General features: G+C 47.2%; 1 protein-coding gene across 1 annotated transcript in view; it reads right to left on the reverse strand.

The window, feature by feature from the left end:
• Positions 1 to 17,175, reverse strand: part of Hunk (hormonally up-regulated Neu-associated kinase) — a 109,994-nt gene that overhangs the window by 15,252 nt on the left and 77,567 nt on the right. Inside the window, exons 6-8 of the mRNA XM_087899363.1 lie at positions 11,193 to 11,328; positions 6,788 to 6,950; positions 1,949 to 2,032 (exon numbers count right to left, since the gene is read on the reverse strand). Coding sequence (XP_087755489.1) covers positions 1,949 to 2,032; positions 6,788 to 6,950; positions 11,193 to 11,328 — 383 coding nt within the window. The remainder of the gene's footprint in view (positions 1 to 1,948; positions 2,033 to 6,787; positions 6,951 to 11,192; positions 11,329 to 17,175) is intronic.

The raw sequence follows: 17,175 nt of genomic DNA on the forward strand, positions 1-17,175 counted from the left end.
TTTATTTATCCTCTAGTAGAGAAAAGAATAGAAATGAGGAAATAAAAGAGGCCACCCATGCACTCAGGGCACAGGACCCAGCTGCATGATATCCTGGGAGCTTGTGGTTGCCACCCACCCTCACCCCTGTTCTCCCCTCTTTTCTCACCCTCACCCCTGCATTGTGTCCCCCTCCCTTCTCACCCTCAACCCTGCATTGCGTCCCCCTCCCTTCTCACCCTCACCCCTGCATTGTGTTCCCTTTCCTTCTCATCCTCACCCCTGAATTGTGTTCCCCTCCCTTCTCACTCTCACCCCTGCATTGTGTCCCCCTCCCTTCTCACCCTCACCCCTGCATTGTGTTCCCCTCCCTTCTCATGCCTGCCAGTGGCAACTGAAGTGAAACCGGGGCCTCCCCACGGCTACACCAGTGAAGCTTGGGCCATCTAAGACCTTCGGAGAACTTTTCCTATCCAGCCCCACTGCACTCTCTAGGTTCCGACAGAGACAAGCTGAGCAATCTAGTAACAGCCTGTAATTCAATTAGCAGAAGAAATGCTGCACACTGGAGAAACAAACGGATCAGGGAAACCGAAATGCAGGTTGCCCATTAGTGCGCCTATGTAAATCCTAACTGTTCAATATTTCAGCAAATGTTTAAAACGTCCGCCGTGTGTTCTCTGGCCAAGTGGAAATAACCGTCAGAGAAAGGGAGTCTGATGAGAGATGGGGCTCTTCCCATCAGGGTTCTGGCACTTACGGGCACAGCTCAGAAGGCTGGGAGTGAGAGAGCGGACAGGAAGAAAAGGCATAGGTCGGAGGCACAGAGGGCAATGGGGCATGGGGCACTTTTTTTTTTTTTAATCTAATGCAAACCTAGAAGTGAATTTTGCACGTTCCAGACGCCAGCAGGTGGACCAGCTCAGTGCACGCAGTGTGAGCAGCCGTTTCCAGCTATCTGATACCAGGATGCTGCACACAGGAAACTAAGTGTTGCACTCGGGGCGTTCTACCTTCTTCAGCTGCTTGCCTCAGTCCAGTCCAGTTTCTGACATAGGACAAGGTCCATTTCATCTGAGCAAGTATTTACTGGTATGACATGGTACTTCCACAATGGCCAAGCCATGGAACAGACCTTGTTGTCCCGCAGCTGAAGAATGGGTAAGGAAGATGTGGTCTATGTGCTGCATACATGAAGGGTTTGGTTATTTTGTGGTTTTTCAACAATAATGAAGAGCAAAGTCATGTTCTTTGCAGGAAAATGGATGAAACTGGGGGAAATCACATTAGGTGAATTAAGCCAGCCCCAGAAGAAAAATACCATTTTTCTCTCATGTGTGGTTCCTAGACCTTATAGATACACAAAATCACACACATATATGCCATGAAAGTAGAAACAGAGCGGACTAAGGGAATAAAGGACTAATTCTAGAGTGGGGGATGGGGGGAAGGGGGAAGAAAGAAGGGAGTAAGAGACAGAGGAAAATGAGAGAGGGAGGAAGGAAGGGAAGGAAAATGGGGAGGGAGGAAGGAAGAGGGGGAAGGAAAAGGGGGGAGGGAGTATATACTCAAAGTACCTTATGTACTTGTATGAAATGCCCTTATGTAAAGCAATACTATGTATAACTAATATATAAAATGTAAATTAAAAAATAAAAGGCATTTAACAAATCTCACTGAACAGACTAGGAAACAAAAACAAAAACACAGAATCTTGCCTCCCAAGACTGGATATCACTGGTCTATGCTACAGACTGAGCGCACACAGATGTTTAAATGTCCCAGGGATGTATGGCACATAAGGCCTTGTGGCTTGGAGGCTGAGCAATGTTGGCTCTGCTGTGAACCAGTTCTTCAGGGCTCAGCTGTAACTGTAAAGGGGTTTGTCCTTTGGTATTTCTATGTTATGGCGCTGGCTTTCTTTCCATCCTCCCCTAAAATGGACTGAGAGCCCTATAGGGCCACTCACCTCATAGGGCTCCTTGCTGGCTCTGCACTTCTCTATCTGGTAGAGCTGGGTCTTGTAGCAGATGCCATCTTGGATGTCAGATTTCTACCAAAGAAAGAAATAAAATGTAGCTTAAGTCTTGGCAAACAGAAACACTCGTGACACAGTCCTGAATTTTCCCACCTTTCCTGACTTTTGGCTAAGAGAAAGTCAAAGAATGGCTGGCACTCAGCAAGCTGCAGGGCAGAGTCTCATGCCAGCACTGAGCACAGCGAGAGTCCAGGGCCCAGAGTTAGGCAGCCCTGGGCCAGTCTCTGCTCTTTACTGCATCTGAGTTCCTCCATCTGCCCCGTGTTTACTGTAGGAGGAGAAAGCAGAAACCGAACAGTTAAGCTGGAAGAACAACCTACTAACCACACTGGGTAGGAAGTGGCATGCTCACTTGCTTATTGTAAACAGGGGCAGAACATAGTTCAGTTGGTGGAGTGCTTACCCAGCACTCAGGAGCTCCGGGTTCCATCCACAGCACTGAAAACCCGGCATAGCGGCATACACCTGTAACCCCAGGACTTGGGAAGTGGATGCTGAGCGAGCAGGGGGTCAAGGCCATCTTTGACCGTATAGAAAGTTTGAGGCTAGCCTGGAACAGGAGAGCCAGTCTCAAGCAAATGAAAACACAACACCCGAAGGAAGGCCACAGCAAGACACAGTGGAAGCTAGTGAAGGACACGGCTTACAATATCTCGATTCTAAAAAATAAGAGAATGGAAGAGAAAGGAAGAAATGACAAACGGGGAGACAGGCATTCTAGTTCACTGATTTCAAAACCCAACACGGGCTGTTAGTGATCGGTCAAGATAACCAACAGTGCCTATGGGGCAATTAGATGAGCCACATCTGGCTATTACAGAGCGGACCAGCTGCAGTCCTGGGCAGGGATCAGTTCACTCCTCTCGTCTAGAGCTTGGATTCTCGGTCCAGGTACGTCTTATGATTGAAGAGTTAAGTGTCATTGCTCAATAAAGCCAAGTGCTTCTCCAGTCAGAGCTGCAAGGTCTGTGTTTCTGGGGATGCTTTCCACGGGACACTGCCACACTCAGCTTTACAACACTCAAAACTGATGTTAGACAAAGTTGAAGAGAGGAAATGACAGCAGAAGGCAAGGAGCCTGGGCAAAGCAAGGCACAGCCTGTGAATTTCCAACACAATGTCCCTCTTGCTAGACATGACTTACGGCACAGTAGCGAGAAACTGTGAATGTTCAAACCTGTTGGGTGTAAAGGCAGAAGCAGCCATAGGACACTGCTTTCAGGACAAGCAGCCCACCATCTAACTTTGGAAAACACATTGATCTAGACTACCATGTAGCAACATCGTTCAGTAATGAATGAAACTAAGACTTCCCTATATGTCAGCTCCATCAAGGCACTCTAAGATTCCCGAGCAACAATCATCATTTGAAAACCAGCGTGCGTGCATCCTCCTCTGATCTGGGAACCATTTGAAAGATTAGCTTTTCGCCTCTGGCATGATCTGCACGTGCTATCACCTGGAGCCCAAATGAAAATGTTGCATTGAGGAGTCTACAAGAATTCTCATATTTATAATTCATCATGGATCACCGCACTCACACATCATCCACATCATAAAATATACAGCAAAGTGGGAATTTAAAGGATGCGATGAGAAAGAGACTTGGAGATGAGGTCTCTTGCAGAGGAGAATTGAAAAACAGCCTCAACTCCCACCTGTCTCTTGGGGTCTTCTGAGGAGAGCAGAGAGCCACGTGTGGCATGGAGACCGTCTTGCTCCTCCTCCCTTAACACACTAAACCACTAGGGTTTGCCTGGGGGCTCTGGAAGTTTACCTTCTGGAAGCTTGGTTCCTCATGTGACAGTGTTAAGAAGTGGTAGGGTCTTTATGACAAAGGGGGCTGGCACAAGATAATTAGGTCATCAGGGGCATCTCATCCAGCACACCAGTTACCAGGAAAGTGCTGTTGAAAAGTGGGCACCGTACTCGCTTGACCCTTTGCCTGAAGTTCTTTCCCTTCTCTGGCAAGTTGTGACACAGAGCGGGCATGCTCCTTAGAGGCTAGGGCATGATCTCGTCTTTCAGTTTCCAAATCTAAGGCTCAAACAAGCCTGATTTAAACTGAGTATCCAGCCCCTTGGGTATTTTGTTATAGTAACAGAGACAGACATATACATACATACATACACACACACACACACACACACACACACACATATATAACACATTGATATATGTATTACATATTACATAATATATATTACATATTGATATTACATATTCAAGCTTGATTGTGATTGCAGATCCTGTCTTCCTATGTTACTAAGTGCTAACTTTCAACTTGGCACAGCCTAGAAGCACCTGGAAGAAAGGGTGTCAGCCGAGTAGCTGTGTGTACCAAGCTGGTCTGTGGGCATGTCTGTGAGGGACTGTCTTGATTATCAATTGGCAGAGGGCCCAGCATGCTGTGGGCAGTACCCTCCGTGGGCAGGGGGTTCTGGGCTCTGTAAGAAAGCCGGCAAGCTAGACGACAAGCCACCAGGAGTATCCCTCACTCATCTCCGCCTCCAGTCCTCACCCTGACGGCCCTCGATGATGGGCTATGACTTGGGAGTAGAAACCAACGAAACCTTTTCCTCCCCAAGTTGCTTTCAGTCAGAGTATTTTATCACAGCACCAGAATAAGATAACATATCATCTAATGCCACCGTCCTATGGCTGATGGTCATCACAGAGGGACCGTCTCACAGCCTCAGAACTCAAGACAGGTCCCCATCAGAAGGACAAAACATTTACTTACTCATGATGATTTTTGAGGAAGCATTTTAGAGTTTCTTTTCACACGTCTTTTCCTTCTCTCTCTCTCTCTCTCTCTCTCTCTCTCTCTCTCTCTCTCACACACACACACACACACACACACACACACACACACACACCAAGAAAGCACTGGGCAAATTTTCCTAGAACCAAACTCCAAACTACAGGCTGACTCAGCTTGGGAACACCTGCACGTCCGCCCAGATGTTTGGCTGACCTCCATCCAAGCTTCTTCAGACGTGTTATCTAGCTGGCCCTCAGCCTGCCTGCTAACAGGAGCTTCAACAGGGTCATCACACCTCAGGGACACTATTTTGGTCATTTCTACTCTGTCAAGGGGACCCATTTCTCCAGCTGTAGGTGGATTTCATCTTCCGCTCTAAGATAGAAACTTAAAAATGTTTCTAAACTGATAGGTTGGTGGGTTGTTTTTGTTTTTTTTTTTGACCCATTAGATTATTGTGTGACTTGAAACAGTATCGAACTATCTCTAGAAGTCTGATCTTACCCTAGGCTCTGCCTTCCTAACAGAAGCACACCACCAGATCTCAAGGTGCAATACTCACAGGGTCACGGTCACTCAGATGGGCTTCTGTCAACCCGGAGGTTATCTGGCTGACTTCCCGTCAGAGCCGCTCAGCACTGCACCTACCTTCCTGCATAAATACGAAACAGTTTGCATAGAATCTATCCACTGCCTTACAGAATTCTTTTCAAGAGATTGTCCATTTGGAAGTGACTGCCACATGAACTACTGTGCCAAGATGATAAAGATACCACACTCTCAGGGCACTGCTGGTAAAGGGGGAACCCATGTGGCACTTGGTCTTTCTTTTACTAATTTATAGATTTATACACACACACACACACACACACACACACACACACGAGTGTTTTGCCTACATGTATGTGCATCGTGTGTGTGCCTTGTGTCAGAGGAGTCCAGGAGAGGGTGTTGGATTCCCTGGGATTGGAGTTACAGACGCTTGTGAGCCACCTTGTAGGTTCTGGGAATCAAACCCAGGTCCCCTGCAAGGGCAACAATGCTCTAACTGTTGAGCCAGCTCTACCCTGTCACTTGAATTCTTTAACATCTGGCCTGTTAACCAGATGAAGTCAACCCAGTGAAGCACATTGTGTTCTCATTTTTGGGAGAAGAAAACTTTTTTTTTATAATTAATTTATTTTGTATACAATATTATGTCTATGTGTATGCCTGCAGGCCAGAAGAGGGCACCAGACCCCATTACAGATGGTTGTGAGCCACCATGTGGTTGCTGGGAATTGAACTCAGGACCTTTGGAAAAGCAGGCAGTGCTCTTAGCCTCTGAGCCATCTCTCCAGCCCCCTGGGAGAAGAAAACTTAATCAATTTTTTTTTCTCTTGGCACCTGGTTCCAGGGCCCCTTACAAATCCTAATTTTGGGGTAAGTCATTAATAGGAAACCATACAATATTTGCATATAAACTATGCATATCTTTCATATACTTTAAATCTCTGAATTATTTACAATATCTAATACAACGCAAATGCCACGCAACTATTATTTATGGAATAATAAGAAGGTCGCACATGTTCAGCACTAATATAATATTCTTAATATTTTTGATCTGTGGTTCGTTGAATCCTGCAGACACAAACCATCAGAGAGAGGGCCTCCCAGTGGCTTTTCCTACCCGGCTTTATAGAACCAGGTACGGTTCCACAACTTTTAAGAGCAGTGAAGGCTCCAGTTCCTCTAAAGCCGAGAACCCAAAGAGCGAAGAGACGACAGAGTAAAAACAGGCAGCTGAGAACCGAAGACAAACAAAGCTGAAGGCCCTCAGCGGTCTGCCAGGGCTGCTACAAGGAACCTTTGGAACATCCCTGACCAGGAGCACCATCTAAGAAACGGTGTTTGCCACATTCAAGAGACTCGGCCTCACGTTTTAGGCTAAAATAACAGCATGGATCAAGTGTCAGTCTCTGCGTAACCCTAGCCAGAAGACGCTCCTCTCGGGTCCCACTTACCCCTGACAAATAGCGCTCGAGTTTCTTGTTTAACAGAAAGTAGATGGCCAAGATGTGGCAGGCGCGGTTGGAGAGCACCGTGTTGATGACGTCACTGTTCTTGTAGCCCAGCTTCTCAGTCATGTGCAGCACCACGCTGGGGCTCAGGTCTTCCAGAGAAATCCTGTGAGGGGTAGACACCGAGAACCAGTCACCTCTCCACCTTCACAGAGCGGCTCACAAATATGGCAGACAGAAGGGGTCCACACAGGGCCCAGGGACAACTGGGCCCTCACTTGCTCACTCATTCCCTTGATTTTTTTTTTTTTTTTTTTGAGACAGGGTCCCATACAGCCCAGGCTAGCTCATACTCTCGGAGCAGCTGAGAGAATGACCTTGAATACCAGACCCTCCAGCGACGACCTCCTGAGGGCTGGGTTTGGAGACACACATGCCATGTGCTCCTGTTTCTTGTGCTCCTGAGACAGAACCCAGGACTTCGTCCACACCAGGCAGGCACTGTCTCAACTGAGCTACATCTCCAATCCCAGTGGGCTTTTTATTTTGAAATTTTTCATGTATTCACAAAGGTGGTGGGTTTACTATATAATGTATCTTATATGCCTGTGGGCTTTCCATCCATAGGATTCAATTAATCCTAAAACATTTCAGAAGGAAAAATAACTAAATCCATACTAAAAATAAAGGCTTTTTTTATTGACATTATTCCCTAAGCAATATAGTATAACAACTATTATAAATCATCCAGGGGTGATTTAAAGTGCATGGAAGAATTGTGTGGTTTATGTGCAAACTATACCATTTCATATAGGAGACTTGAGTGTCTGTAAATTTTTGGGTGGGGTATTTGAAAGCAGCTCACCTTATCATCCTGTAGACCAGGCTGGCCTCGATCTCACAGAGATCCGCCTGTCTCTGCCTCCCGAGTGCTGGGATTAAAGGTGCGCATCACTACACCTGGTGTCTATAGATGTTTAGTATCTTTCTGGGGGGAGAGTCACAAGAACTACGCCACCGATACAGGGAAACACCTGTGATTAGTGTGTGTGCACCATCACTTGGAAGTGTGGGTGTACTTCGCCACACTTCCTTCATTTTCCGTTGTTAGTGTTGCTGCTGAAATGATTTAAATTGTACACAGCATGCTATGTCATTTCTAACTACTTCAGTGTGTGCCCTTAAAACCAAAGGACAGCCAAACCTACTGGCACAGGCTTGCCACCCCAGTTACTGGAGAGACTCGGGCAGAAGGACTCCAAGCTGTGTTAAACAGAAGATGTAAAAAAAAAAAAACCCCGAAAACGAACACATGCGGCAGAGTTGTGTGAAAACTCCTGGCGTCTCCCGTGAGAGCAAACCTAGGCCCCTCACGCATGCCGGCAAATCATGGCCACATAGGGATGATCCCCACTCCTATGGACTGCCTCATAGCATGTGGGAAGGTGCGGTGTGCCACCCCAGCAAGAAGAGAGTGAGGGATGGAGGTAAGAGGGATGTGAGCCGGGGTAGCGCTCCATCTCGGTGCTCCATAGCTGTCGTCTTGAGAACCAGGAGACTCCCCCATAATGTTGGCTTTTGACTGAGAGTCATGTATATCTTGAACCATTTCTGGTAATGTATATATTTGGTCCCAATACATCTGTTATTGAATCTTTACAGTTTTGACTGATAAAGAGAATGATAAACGCCAACCGTGGTGGCTCATACCTATAACACCAGTGCCCAGGAGGCTGACACAGGAGGTTCACTGTAAGCTTCTAGTTTGCCTGGGCTGCATAGTGAGCGTCAGGCTAGCCTGGCTCATGTAACAAACTACAATTTGAGCTAAGTACATTCATATTAAATTGCCTTGACACTATTTTGGTTTCATTCTGGCCCATTAACAGAATTGACTATGGGTGTGGGCTGTCCAGGTCCCGCAGGGAGACAGGAAGAGGAAGGAAGGCCTTCTCTGACAAAATGTCTCTGTCCACACCAGGAAGAGTGGCCAGGCACCCAGCCAACACCTGCTGACCAGCTGGGATGAGTGTTTACTGTAAAATTCTTCTTACAACATTGCTCCATCCTACCCTTTGGAGATCGGCTTAGAGGCCGAATGACTTCACAGGAGAAAGTCGTGCAGAATAGCGTGGAATTTTTCCTTACTTTCCCAAAGGGAAAGAAACACTGACACTATCTAAAGTAATTACGCCAAGAGACAGCAGTATTGGGAAACTAGAAAACAGATATATATATATATATATATAGATAGATAGAGAGAGAGAGAGAGAGAGAGAGAGAGAGAGAGAGAGTCTTTGGCTGTATGTTTCTTTCTTTCTTTTTTTTTTTTTTTTTTCAATTTAAGGGCTGGTAAAACCAGAAAAACAGTTACCAGAAATAGATATTTTTTTGCCTCAAAGATTAACACTTTTCCAAAATAAAAGCTGTAAATAACACATACCTCCCCCAATATATTAGAATTCTGGTCTCCTATCTTAGAAACAGAATGCTGTTTTGTCTGTTGTCTACAATGAGCCACAGGCCTTAGATAACAGAACACACCGAGCTGCTGTTTTCTTTAAACAAGACCTTTGCCATTTTTACATTTACCATTTATTAGTTAGTTGTTTTTTCCTCTCTGGCTCGCTCGCCTGCTCTCTCTCACACATGCACAATGCACACATTCACAAACACGCACCCTCACACACAGTCACACTTGCACACATATAACTCACATACATTCACACATCCTCACACCCTTGCATGTACACACACATACACACACACACACACAACTAAGCTGGCCAGTATACCAGGATAAGGAATTGACTCTGCGTTCACCTCGCCAAAGCCTGCCTCCTGTTCCCTGTGGAGAGGCTACAAACTATAAGCCACATTATAAGTCTTTGGCACTGAAGAAGTAGCTGTCTGTGTTTCTAGTGCCAGCCCCACAGCCTTCGACAGTTTCTGTTTGGGGGGACGGATATGCTCAGGTAGACAGTGATTACATTAGCTTAACGACTCATTTGGTCGCCATCAATGCCACCTCTTTACAGAAAGCAGCCTGCGAGCTGCTCTACAGAAACAAGGCAGGGGCCCTCAGCTTGCTTGCAGGCTCACAGGGGACAACTGTTCTGGTGTCTGTTTCCATTCCTGGCACAGACTGAGCAGGTATTGGAAAACAGTGTCTATTTCCAGGTTCCCTTGACAACCTGGGTAACCCTGGACTTTGTCTAAATTACAACTCATGAGCTGAATGCTCGAGTTCTACATGGTAACTAGACAGAGTCATCTCCTCGATGCCCAGGGCGAGAGCAAATTTGGTCAAGGAGCCTGGACGCGGATCCCAGGCACTTTAAGCAAGTCCATCCCAAGTGAGAGCCCTTGTTCAAGAGACTCAGCACTGCAGCTTTGAAAGGCTTGGTGGATATTTCTAGACCTTCTCGCCCAAGACTGGGGAATTTTCAAAAATACAGCCACAAAGGATACCCTTCCCCTGTTCCTGTCTGTAGTTCTCTGATCCTCATCCAAGCTTGGTAGAATGTAAAGTGCTCTCAGGGGTTAAAAAAGGAAGGGAAATGGGCTATCCCGGAAGGCTGGAGTCAGTGGTCTCCATATGGACTGGAGTAGCCCAAGGGAGGGTCTTGAGAGTAGGGAAATGAGTCCCAAAGTGCACAGAGGTGTTTCTCGGGCTGGTCTTCCGCTCTGCAGCCAGCCCACAGCAGACACAGGCCGGGTGAACTGACGCAGTGTACCCGTCCAGAGCCCTCGTGGAAACTGAGAGGTAAGGCCTCTGTCCACGGCAAGCCCACAATATGGCAGTCGAAGAAAATGATCCGACCTTATCTGCACCCATTCCCAGGACTTTCAAGCAAGGGACTTGGAGCTGAAAGACACATCAAGACTCAAGCAGTAGACAACGTGTCTAACAGGTGATTTCAAAGGCTTAGTTCCATGGGATCCCAGATGCTTAATGTTGGCACACACACACACACACACACACACACACACACACACACACACCCCACACAGGTCACAGTTCATTTAAATGGATCCTTTAAGTGAACTAGAGTGCCCCTTAGAGAATATGTAACCCATCAGAGCAAGGTTTGGTGAGGGGGCATGTCCTGGAGCTCAGCTTCCATTCCTCCAACCAGGCTCCACAGGACCCAATCAGCACAAAGGCATAGGACAGCCCTGGCTGTATCTTCTTGCTCAGTAAGAAGGGTCTGTCTGCAGGAGAGTGGCTGCAGAGGTGGACAAGGCCAGGCAAGGCGGCGGAGGGCAAGGTGGTGGGACGGGTTGGGGGTGGGGAGATAAACAGCACTGACTTCAAGCACTACAGCTCCTGTATGGAGCTGTGGAAGGCTCACAGGACAGGCCCCACCACACTGGAGAAGGTGTCTCTCCACAAGCACTGCTTTACCTGTTGGGATAGGTGACATTACAGGGCACTTTCCCAGTATAATTTTCGTTTAGCCAGCGATTTGCCAGTGCTTGTTGAATATTTGGCCTCTTCACAGGGTCTGGTTCCAGGAGAGAGCGCAGGAAGTTGATGGCCCCTGTGAGAGAGTCAGCAAAGAACACACGTTACGGATTCAACACTATAGACACTGTAGCTGCAAGTCTGCTTCCTTATCTCCTCTGAGCCTCCAATCTCGGGGGTCTCTGGCAGGGCTTCGTTTTGATAAGGCACAGATCATGATTTCGGTCCCCACCTTCAGGACCATGCATTTCTGGAACAATCTGTGGGCTCCTGTGGTCACTCAGATATCAGCCACAGACAAGAACTATTTCCATGTGAGGGATGAAAGTGTAGAAACTGAGAAAACGTACAACAGCATGGTGGCGACTGAGCAATCCATCAGAAAGGAAGAAAGACAAATGAGTTTGAATTAGACCCTTGAGTTTGATCCTTACCGCAGGCACTGTGTCTTGTGAGGTGCTTTCTGGCTGATTGGTTAATTGATTGATTAATGACCCAGGGATTAAGCATGAGCCATTGTACATGCTTGGGAAACACCACTGAGCTATGCTCTCAGTACTACTTTACTTTCTATCTTGAGATAGGCTCTCACAAAGTAGCGCAGGGTATCCTCGAACGCCCTCTGTAGCCCAGGCAGACTTCTATCTTTCCCCAACTCAGCCTCCCTAGTATCTTGGGTTACACACGTGCATCCAGTCTTCTTCTTTCAAAGCTATTCTTTACTGCCTCCCACACTTGCCCCAAACTCTGTGAGATTCTAACACAGTGCCCAGACTAGCCTGAACACATGCTCGCCTAGCCACGTGCATCAGGCTGACAGGACACCAGAGATCTGCATGCTTTGGACTAGGTGTGAGGCCAACTCTAACTTAGGTCTTTAAATCTTTGTTTGTCACAGTGTTCTAGCAAGCAGACCACGGCAAACCTGTGCCCCTCTGACGCTGTCCCTTAAATGGAAGGAGATGCCTGGGTAGAAAGCACGCCAATAGTATTTGCTCTTATTTTCAGCCTAAAGACAAGTGTAAGGAAGGATGTAAAAACCATTGACAAAACCATAAAATCCTCGCAGCCCCTCTTACTTCCATTCCCAGCACAAGCATTTGTTTTAATACCCTGGCTCTCCTCTCACTAAACGAACGTTTACCGAACACCTGTAACATCTGTGATCTACCCAGACACTAGGGGCAGGAAGCTGGATTCTGTAGCCTTTAGGATCACAATAGGAGAGACAACTGGACAACATGCAAAACCATATTCTGGAAGGTTGCAGGTACAGAACTGTTGAGTGAGAGCAGTCTGCACACAGAGTGAGGGTCCACACACAGACGGTGAGAATTCACACACAGACAGAGTGAGAGTCCACACACAAGGACCTGGCTTTCCTGAGTTCTGAGACTCCATTCTCCTGGTCTATGACACCTTATCATAATGTCTTGCAAGGCACTGAGATACACATCATCCGGCAAAGTGACTGTCTAGCTTGAAGAAGTCCTAGGATAGATTCCTAATACCATATCAGTCAGGCACAAGCCTATGATCCCAGCGCCTGGGAGGTCAAGGCAGAAGGGTCAGGAGTTGAAGGTTATTCTCAGCTACATAGCAAGCTCAAGGCCACCCTCAGGGTAGGACGCAGAAGGCATATCCTCTTCCCTCTACGTATGTAAGCATGTTCGTATGTATCCAAGCACACATGTGCACTTGGGTGTGTGTACACACCCATGTGCATGCATGTAGAGGCTAGAGGACCACCTAAGGTGACATCTGAAGGGGGCATGGATCCGGGGGAAGTCAGGGAGGGGGGTTTTATAATAAATACATTGTATGGAATTCTCCAAGAACTAATTAAAAATGAGGGGTAAAAAAGGAACGCCACCCACTTCTGAGACAAGGCTTCTCCCTGACTTGGAGCTCAAGTTAGCGTCAGAATCTTCCTGTTTCCCTCTCTCCAGCCCTGGGATAACAAGCACATGCCCGCCACGGAGTTCACCACACCCAGCACTCTCATGTGAGATCTGGGGAATCATACTCAGGGTTCTAGGTTTGCAAGTCAAGTGTTCTATCAACTAAGTCATTCTCCTAGGTCCCCCACCAAATACTTCTTTTATTTCGTTTTATATTCAGTATATATCCAAATCTACTGGATCCAATAGTAAGCCCCAGAAGATAATCTCCATTTGTTTTGACTCCAAATGGCTCTTGTGTTTTAATAGAACCCTGCTTATCTAGAAGCGGCCATGAAAATTCACTTTGCACTTGCCCCTGGTAGCCATTTTATACTGTACTTGAAAGAGTGAAGGCCCTTCTGTGAGCACTGCTATGGCGGAAATGAAGCTGTCAAAAGAGGGGTCAGTTGTGATCAGAATCGGCTCCAGAGGAATAGCCCTTTGCTAGGCCACATCCATAGGTAAATTGTGCATCAGGACCCAGAGGATGTGGCCATCTGCCTTCAAGAATATATTGAGCCAAATGAAGGTTCAGAAGCCATAAGAGCCATGAGGTACATCAACATGGTCAGACTTCTTTAAAAAGATTCATTTGTTTTCATTTTATGAGCAGTTTTGTAGGCGTGGATGTAATTGCACTGTGTGCATGCAGTACCCACAGGGTTCAGAAGAGGGTGTTCCCTGGAACTGGAGTTACAGATGGCTGTGAGTCACCGTGTGAGTGATGGGAACTGAACTTGGGTCCTCTGGAAGAACAGCAAATGTTCCTAACTGCTGAGCCATCTCTTCAGCCTCAACACTGTCAGTTTTATAGCTAAGTCTCAAAATAAAATTTTTCTAAAGTCTCCCAAAAAGAAGTTCCTGTTTTGAATGTTTTTCCTCCCCTTGGCTCTCTACAGTACAGGAGTTGCCTGAGGATTTTTTGGGGTTGGAGTTTTTGTTTGTTTGTTTGCTTGTTTGGTGTGTATACCCATGTGAGGGAAGGGACAGAAGCCAGAGGATGGTGCCAGGTGTCTGGGTTTGAAGAGAGAAAAGGGTCTCTTCACTGAACTTAGAGGCCAACAAGAGCCAACAAATCCTGTCTCTGTTCTCCAGAACGGTGGGGCTACAGGCCTATGCACGACTATGTCAGACTTTCCAATGTGGGATCTGGGGATTTGAACTCTGAAGAGCAAGCCCTCTTGCTCACTGAGCCACCTCCCCAACCCACCACTCACCCTATTGTTCAAGGACAAAGTGGTGGGTTTGAGGAACCGACTTGGGTGGGGCGGCTGAGTCAGGGTGCCTTCTGAGCTCTCTGATGCCCACCCCTAGGTTACTGGCCTCCATTCACAGCCGAGCCGGGCTTCTCTGAAGATGATTAGCCAGAAGAGCTAAGGGTACCCGGATGTGTGTTTCTGTTCTATTTTCTCTACCAAGCGCTCTCCATCTTCACAAACTGCTGATGAGCACACATAATTTTAGTCCAAGTCCCTGCTGATAGTCATACACCTCTGGACGTCACAGACATCACACCGCTGTCCTGAAAAGACTTTGTGAACATCCTCAGAGCGCTTCAAAGTCTGTCCTTGGATCTTGAAAATATCCGTGTCTCTGGGGCCAAGAGGGATGACACATTCCCCGCTAACCCAGAAAGTGAGATCTAGCATGGTCCTGGCCACCTTCGCCTCCTGAGAGCTGACCTTTGGGCTTTCTACTCAAGCTGAGAGAGTCGGAGCCGAATGGGGGAGCCAAATGGGGGAGCCGAACGGGGGAGCCGAACGGGGGAGCCGAACGGGGGCTCCGTCACCTGCGCACACCAGGAGGCAGGCACCACTGGCGTGCCAACACCGTTTCTTTCAGCAGCAGTCAGACTGAGTCTGAACTGGCTTACGTGAGCACTGGGCACTGCCAAAAGCAAGGGCGGCAGGCACCAGACAAAGGCACCCTACATTACAGCAGCCAGGCAAACACAAGCAGAGGCCTGTTCTCGAGGGATGCTGCCCTCTCATCACCTCTCAGCTAAGAATCCTTTCACAATGGATGGGTAAAGACTTCTCGGAACCCTTAACCGGGCCCAACCCTCAGCAATGCCAATGTCTCTTCCTCAGCTTCTCTCTCCGTGCATCTGTGAGACAAAATCCTCTTAATTGGAAGTGTCTGCTTGGAATACATTAGAAATGCTATTGCTATGGCGCCGTGACGAAAGAGTAAACTGTTGGGAAACTCTCTCAGCCGCGAAAGGCATTCGTGAACTCTGGGCTGTGCAAGAGGCAACTTGCAGAAAGCGGAAACCAACCGGAGGAGAGTTAGAAAGGCCCCCAAGGCTGAAGGTTCCCAATTGCGTGATGGGAACAGGAGGCGATTCTTTGCACATTTCATTATCAGGGACAGGAGCACTGTAATTTTTTTTCCAACTGAACTTTGCTAAAATAAAAATAAATTAATAAATAAAACTTTGGAATTTAATCTAAATGGTAATCATAAGATTTAATTGATGTAATCATTTCAAGTAGGACAGACAGAATATCAAACTAACGATGATATGTGTTCCTGATAGATGGCAACATTGGTGCATATTCAATTTGTAATGACATCACTCAGAACACAAGACCTAAAGACAAGAGACAAGACTTGGAAGTTCATAGGCTGCGGAGAGGACAGATCAGGAGTTAAGTAAGGAAAGAGGGCCAGAGGGATGGCTCGGCAGGTAAGAGTGAGTGCTGTTCTTGAGGAGGACCCACGTTCCGTTCCAGCACCAATATTAACTCCAGCTCTAAGGGATCAGACACCCTCCCTGGCCTCTGCAGGTACTGTACACAGATGAGCACATGTGTGTGTGTGTGTGTGTCTGTGTATGCATGTGAACATGCATATGTTTTTAAAAGGAAAGGGAAAATAAATGACATAATACGAAGGGAAATGCGAGTTTTCAGTCAAGCCAACTTAATCACTCCGAGACTCAGGTTCCTCACTGGTAAATTGGGAACAATGGCGTCCACCTTGCATGACTCAGTGGAAAGGTAGGAACAGGGAAAAGAACTTCATTCTGTTGTTCCGTGAAGGGACGGCTTCTCTTGGTACTGATAAACTAGTGTTTCTGGATATAACAGTTGATGGTGGGGGCACAAAGGCCGACCGGGCTTGCTGCACTAGCCTGCTTCTCCTACAGCCTGTGTGTGGCTCACACTGGTTCTGTCCACACACATCTCTGCCTTTTCACCACCCGTGGGGGGTGGCACTGCTCCCTCCCGAGTGCCTGACGGAGGCCATGTGCCAGGCTTAGATACAGAAGGCACGGGTGGTTCTGCTGCTGGGCGGGGACCTCCTCCTTTATCTTCTCTGTATGGACCAGCAATGGGTCTGAGATCCCACTTGGGCTCAGACCTCTTCTATCTTTGATCCAACCTTCAATTAATATAAAGCACACAAAGTAAGCCCTTGTGGTCACAAGCCGCTGAGAACTGGGGCTGACAGTTATCATTGCGACCCAGCAATTTTTTTCTTGGCCACTTGTCTTACAGAAATCACATTCGCAGAAACATCTGGAGTTGAATGCTCACAGCAGCCCCGAACTGGAAACACTCCAATGGTCCTTCAGCGGGTGACTGGCTAAACAAACTGTGGTCTATTCATTTTGGGGACAGACACAACTCAGCAGGGAAAAGAGATCTTACACAACTGCAGCGAGACAAGGGGTTTGTATGTATTCTCCATCTTCATATTGCCTTCGCTTCAAAAACATGAAGAGAGATGGAGATCGGACAGTGGCCAGTAAAGCTTTGTAGAGCTGGGGGAGGGAGGAAACAATGCCTATACAGGGAGGGGGAGCAGATCTTGCAATGCACTGTGTGTTTTGATGCCACCTGACTTAAAGCACCAACACTACCAACTAACTATCTGACATGTTTACTTATCCACATATATGTGTGTGCATAGATACACATATACATGTATATGTATATATTTGCCTCTCTCCACAGATGTATATTCTCTGTGGA

The sequence above is a fragment of the Myodes glareolus genome, chromosome 2 (genome assembly GCF_982192425.1).
Source record: "Myodes glareolus chromosome 2, mMyoGla1.1, whole genome shotgun sequence".
NCBI classification, from domain to species: Eukaryota; Metazoa; Chordata; class Mammalia; order Rodentia; family Cricetidae; genus Myodes; species Myodes glareolus.